Below are 5,629 nucleotides of genomic sequence, written 5' to 3'. Positions count from 1 at the left end.
CGCGCGTGCCCCCCCCAACAAAAACCTCTAAAAAAAAAAAAAAAAAAAAAAAAAAGAATACAACTACCTGAATCAGATGCTACAACCCAATAAAGGAATAAAAGTGTGAATAAAATAACAGCAAGCAAACCCAACACTTTTGAGCACCTAAAAAACATTCCATAGGTTATCTCTTTACTCTCACAGTTACCCTATTTGAAAGATACTCTGTCAACATTCTAGAGAGATCATTTAGGGCTAAAAGAGAAAAAAATCATTTGTTCAAGATGACACTTCTAATAAAGCATTCAACTAGAGTTTAAAATATATCCTACCTGATCCCAAAGTTTAAGTTTTTATCACTATTCCATGCTGCCTTAAGCAGAAAAAAAAACAAGAGCTCTTCTGAAACCCACAGGAAGTGAGTTATTTAAAGATTTTTAATACTTCATAGGGTGGCACAGAGAGAAAGAGAGAGAATGAAGTGAAGGTAATCTCACATAGGATCGGAGAAGGGGGTAGTTGGGACATAATACAAGTTGGCAGTTCCATTGTCAATTCTGAATAGGTCACCATCATCTAAAAATAGTAGAGAATTCAGGAGTATGTACATAGGTAAAGAGCATTTTTCAAACTGTAAGTGAAATAGGTGAGATGTGGAAATACCTGAATATGGCAAGAGGTAAACAAAGGAGAATGCTGGGCTTTGAAAGCTTCCCCTAAAACTTGAGTAAGAATTGGTGCAGACTATAAACAGAGAGGGCTATGAAAAGCAAAAGAAGCATTTGGGGGTCTGTGGCAAGAGGAAATGAAAGTAAAGGTCTTCTAACAAAAACCAGGATTAAAATCAGTAATTACTTCTCCCCTCAATCTACTATTCCAAGTCATTCAAATGATAGAAAGCCAAATATAAAACGAGGAAGAACATGTTCAGTCGATGACTCATGGATGATTCTCAGTTCACTTTGAATGAACCAGGTAAGAAAAGTAGGCTTGATAGGAAAATAAACAAGTACAGTTTAAATGTTTTCATCAACCAAACTCTCTCTTTGTAAGAAACTGAAAGAGCTTTCTTCTTTATTTCTTCATTTGATCAATGAATTGTTTTACACAAAAGACATCTACAACCAAAATATAACCATCTCCTGGGGGGGTCTATGAAGTTTATAAATCATTGTGAGATTAACTTTTAAAAGAAAATGTTTTTCCATAAGGATATTATACTGCTATAGCAGAGTAAATTAAAACTTACTCCAACATCCTATTTTTCTATGTAGTAGTAAATTGCTTTTAGTTGGTATGTAGAGAAGCAATAATTAATCACTTCTCCCTAGATACTTTTAAAAAGTAGTTATCAGAATTATACCTGGGCTAGCTTAAAGTGATTAAACCTCTTACCCATGAAGGGGGCCTATCTCAAGAGGGTCACACCATATATTCATCTTTTCTATCATATGGAAGCCATTGCCAAGATTAAAGCACTTTTCTATCTTTTGTCTTCCTCTCCTTTGCCCCAAGCAGTGTTTCTCAGTTAGCCGTGATCACCCTAACCACGAGGGCCGCTGGCATGGTATCCCCGTGTCAGTGGGGTCTGCTGGCCATTCTAAGGCAGGGAGAAGGGAAAGAAAGCAGGAAGGCGACAGCAGAGGGATGTAGAAGAACAGGAACAGAACAGGATGAGAAGGAACAGTGGGACAGAGGAGAAAAAGGGGGAAGAGAAGAAACAATGGCAGAAGTGAGAATAGAGGGAGGAAAAGCAAAAAGGAGACAAAGAAAATCAGAGGTCTGTGCTAAGGAGCATAAGGAGGAACATAGCTCCCATCAGCACCCAAGGACATACTGTGCAAAGGGTCGTTCCCTCCTCCTCTAGCTCTGTCTTCCCCGTTAGGGGAAATGGAGTAATGACTCCTCTTGGCCCATTACCTGGATGAGTTCGTCCAGCTCAGTCGAATTGACACAGGAGTGTTGGGATATGAATGTTTGCTTCTGGATCACAATGGTGGTCCTCTGTGAAATCTCATGAGGCTGCTCCAATGCTTTGAACACGGTGGCTCCGATGATCAGATAGAGCACAACCACCAGGAAAATCGTGGAGACTGTCTTCCATTTCATAACATTAATGGTCGTATCACTCTCCACCCGGGAAGCAAGCACTGTGGGTTTCGTGGAAAACGAGAGCCTCGGTTTGGAGTTCTGAGCGGCAGATTTAGGATCCAGCAAGTCAGGTGCCGCCACTGACAACAACAGAGAAGGAGGGTTAGGTTGGAGGATATGTGAGGGGAATGGGTTGGGCTTCTTCTTTGAGGAGTCAGTGAAGGGTGGCTGAACTCCCCTTGCTCTTCTGATGGAAGCTCTGGAACCTAACCAAGGAGCGCTCTCCCTAGATCTCTTGCAGGTCTGCACATAGGGGCTGGGTCTTTCCTCTCCATTACTATTGGCGGTTCAGATGGAAGGAAAAAAACAGGAGTCAGAGCAAGAAAAAAAAAAAGATGCCTTGGGATTTCCTAATTAATTTCTAAATTTGTATTTGTCCACTATGCTAGTCCACAAAGATGTATTGAACTCCTAAGAGTTGATGATACTTAACTAGGTATGTGAATATTCATGGAGAAAGTTCATGGTTTATGCCTATCCTCAAGAATTTTATGCTGCAAGCAATCAATATAAAGAATATTCTCTAATTTTGTTTTAAATTTTATTGTTATAAAGGAATCATATAAGGGAATTTATAATAAGTAATTCAAACACTGTTGCTTAAAAGAAAATCATTCATTCATAACTTTTTGGTAAAACATGGTAGTAAATAAACCACTCAATAGTCCAAAGTGGGTTGTCCTCCAAAGTGGGCTCATGATAAAATGTTCTCTAAATTTTGTCATTCAATCTCTGCCATGTTTAAAAAATAAAGGTTACTGCTAACCAATGTGGCAGGATGTTATGTACAACCAAGAAGACAAGTTCCTTCCATTTCAACAACAAACAATATCAAGAAGAAAAAAAAAAAAACGAAAACCTTGGCTCACACCTTAGACCCTATATGCTCTGTACAGAGCTAATTGTTCCATTAGAGGGAATTTATGTGTTCTCTTACAAATCCCCATATACTCTGAGGTGACATTCAATCCATTTATTATTTATCTCAGCTGTTCAAAAATATCATTAATGGATTTCTTTTTTTAGAAATACAAGAGATACTAGACTTTCACTTGCTCAGGGGAAAACAAGCTGCCTACCACAGAACATTTGACTGGAGAGGCAACATGGAACTAAAAGGGTTAACTGAAGGGCTGAAAATAAAGGACTTTTAAAAAACCACCAACTCAATCAGAATCAATTTAAAGCCCTTAACCATTAGATATTAAGTAAAGCTGCTGTCATATATGTAATATAGGTGTTATAAAGTGTTAACCTAAACACACTTTTAGGTACATATATAATAAATTCCCATGGACTTGCAGGGGAATACCCTAAAGGCACCTGAAATTACTTGAGGGTAGGAAGCCAGTAAAAGTGTCAGCTTTCACAAGGCTCCCTCCGCTGCCCTCTTGCCTAACACTATGAGCTACATGTAGGCTACCATAGTTGGAGTTCATAAAATACATCTTCAGATGCCCATCAGAAAGAAGCCTTGCCAACAAAGCTATTTGAAGCACTAGACTTAAGTAGTGTTTGAAAATGATGGCAGATGACACGGGTCCTCAACCAGCGAAGCTCAGAATGATTCTGACTTTGAAGAGATGAAATCAGAGCTGTGAGGTGGTTCCTGTACCATGGCTCCAAAGTGGTGATTCCGCGAATGTACAGCTCATTAGGACAAGTTCAATTTCCTGCCTTCAGCCCTAAGCCATACATAGCAAGGTATACGCACCTTTCTCTCCTCTGACAGTCACCTGTTCTAAATAAAGCCCCAAAGTAGACATCTTTAGAATATTTACAAAGGCACATTCACTAGAAATCAGCTCTGGGCATGTGTTTCATCTTTTTTAAAGAACTTTTTAATAGAAGTGCTGATAATAGCAAAAATTCACTGTCATCTGGAGACTCGCCACCTCCCCCCTCCCCCAGCTGCTTAGTCAGTCTCAATGAAAAATTAAAGTCATAATCTCAAATCTAGCCATCTTTGAAATAAAAATAACAGAAAATCATACAGAAGTTCCATCTCTCTAAAGGGTGCTTTCCAAACCTTTCTTCACTAGTGGGTTCTAGTCTGTAGGAAAACCATCCAAGAACGTTTACCTTGATGCTACCAAACCCCAAGGCAAAATCCCACTAAGACACTGTCGCTACATGCTTTTGGAAGACGGAGACAGATTTTTTTTTTAAAGATTATGTATGTGTTAATACATTTCCTGAAGGAGTTTAATTCTTTTAAGCTGTTGCCTTATTTTTTAACCACCAGAAATATATATAACACACATTTGGCAGATAGAATGGGCAGAAACCAGTGAAGTATTACAATTAAAAGCACCAGATATATATACAACACACATTTGGCAGATAGAATGGGCAGAAACCAGTGAAGTATTACAATTAAAAGCACACAGCAGCCTCTTCTCTTGTTCTAATATGGGGAACCTCTGGGTTTCCACCTCCATGCAGCCCTTTGATGTCTGAGCAGGGACAGAAACTGCCCTCTCCACACACACTCAGCACCATCGCATGCCCGCCCCTACCGCCAAACACAGTCTCCTCTCCATCCTGGCCTCAGGTCCTCACCCAGATATGTCTTCACCCCGGCCACGACTGATCACCGAAGAACGGAAGAAATGAGCTTTTTTCAGCACCACTGCCTGTCCCACGGCGCAATGGGCAACAAGTGTGACCGGGGTCACCCTGCGTCCTGCCTGTCGGCTACTCTACTCCCAGGAGCTGACCGTCTCCTCCATTGGAAACTCTCCCCAAGGTGTTCCAAAAGCGTACGGGAGGCAGATGCAAAAACCCTGACACCGGCGGGAGTGACGGAGAGGCAGCCAGGAGGGGATCCAGGATGGGTTTTCCTCCAAACCCAGATTATGACCCAACACCCTGGACGCAAAATGCAGATGAGAAGTGTCCACAGGCTGCGAGCGGGGCATTTGCAGCCTTCCCAGGACAGGCAGGGCCAGGAGAGCGCGCGGCCAGGGACTGGGGGGAGGTGGTGCCCGGGGGTCTCACCTCCTGCTCTATAGCCGGGTCTCTCCCGCGAGGCGCTGGGAAGCATGAGGCATGCAGCATTCAAAATGTTTTTGGGAAAAGACGGACTTGAAGCTTTTTCAAAATCACCCTTTTGTTTTGGGAGGCAGGGGGAAGGATGAGGAGCAGATGAAACTAGATCGGGTAATGATGGGAGCTGAGTAATGGGAACATGGGGCTTATATTTAAACCAACCTCCCCTTCTGTATTTACATTTATCCATACTGCGAAGTTAGCAGGGCCAATTTGTGGTCTGGTGGTTAGGGCTGCAGGATCCCACGTGGCCAACCACACAGTTTGAGTCCTGGACCCGGTGGCTTGTAAAACACACAGGGACATGTGCATGTGTGCCCAAAATCCCAAAAGAAGGAGAAATGGAGAAGAGATTGCAGTGTGACCGTCCCCCATGAGGGTCTGTCGTGCTTCTTCTCTCTCCAGCGAGAGCACCCTCTAACAAAAAAAAAAAAAAAAGGCAGTA

The 5,629-nt window shown here is 41.9% G+C and overlaps 1 protein-coding gene across 3 annotated transcripts in view; it reads right to left on the bottom strand.

Moving 5' to 3' along the window:
• Nucleotides 1-5,629, bottom strand: part of KCNK2 (potassium two pore domain channel subfamily K member 2) — a 209,670-nt gene that overhangs the window by 126,562 nt on the left and 77,479 nt on the right. For 2 of the 3 annotated variants that reach the window (XM_006155832.3, XM_027774714.1), the window contains one exon: nucleotides 1,903-2,213. In XM_006155832.3, coding sequence (XP_006155894.1) covers nucleotides 1,903-2,213 — 311 coding nt within the window. Of the gene's footprint in view, nucleotides 1-1,902; nucleotides 2,214-5,133; nucleotides 5,215-5,629 lie in introns of those variants that run through there. The other variant, XM_006155830.3, reaches the window with a different exon arrangement.

The sequence above is a fragment of the Tupaia chinensis genome, unplaced genomic scaffold (genome assembly GCF_000334495.1).
Source record: "Tupaia chinensis unplaced genomic scaffold, TupChi_1.0 Scaffold000473_1, whole genome shotgun sequence".
NCBI classification, from domain to species: Eukaryota; Metazoa; Chordata; class Mammalia; order Scandentia; family Tupaiidae; genus Tupaia; species Tupaia belangeri.
This window is presented reverse-complemented; position numbering and strand designations above follow the sequence as displayed.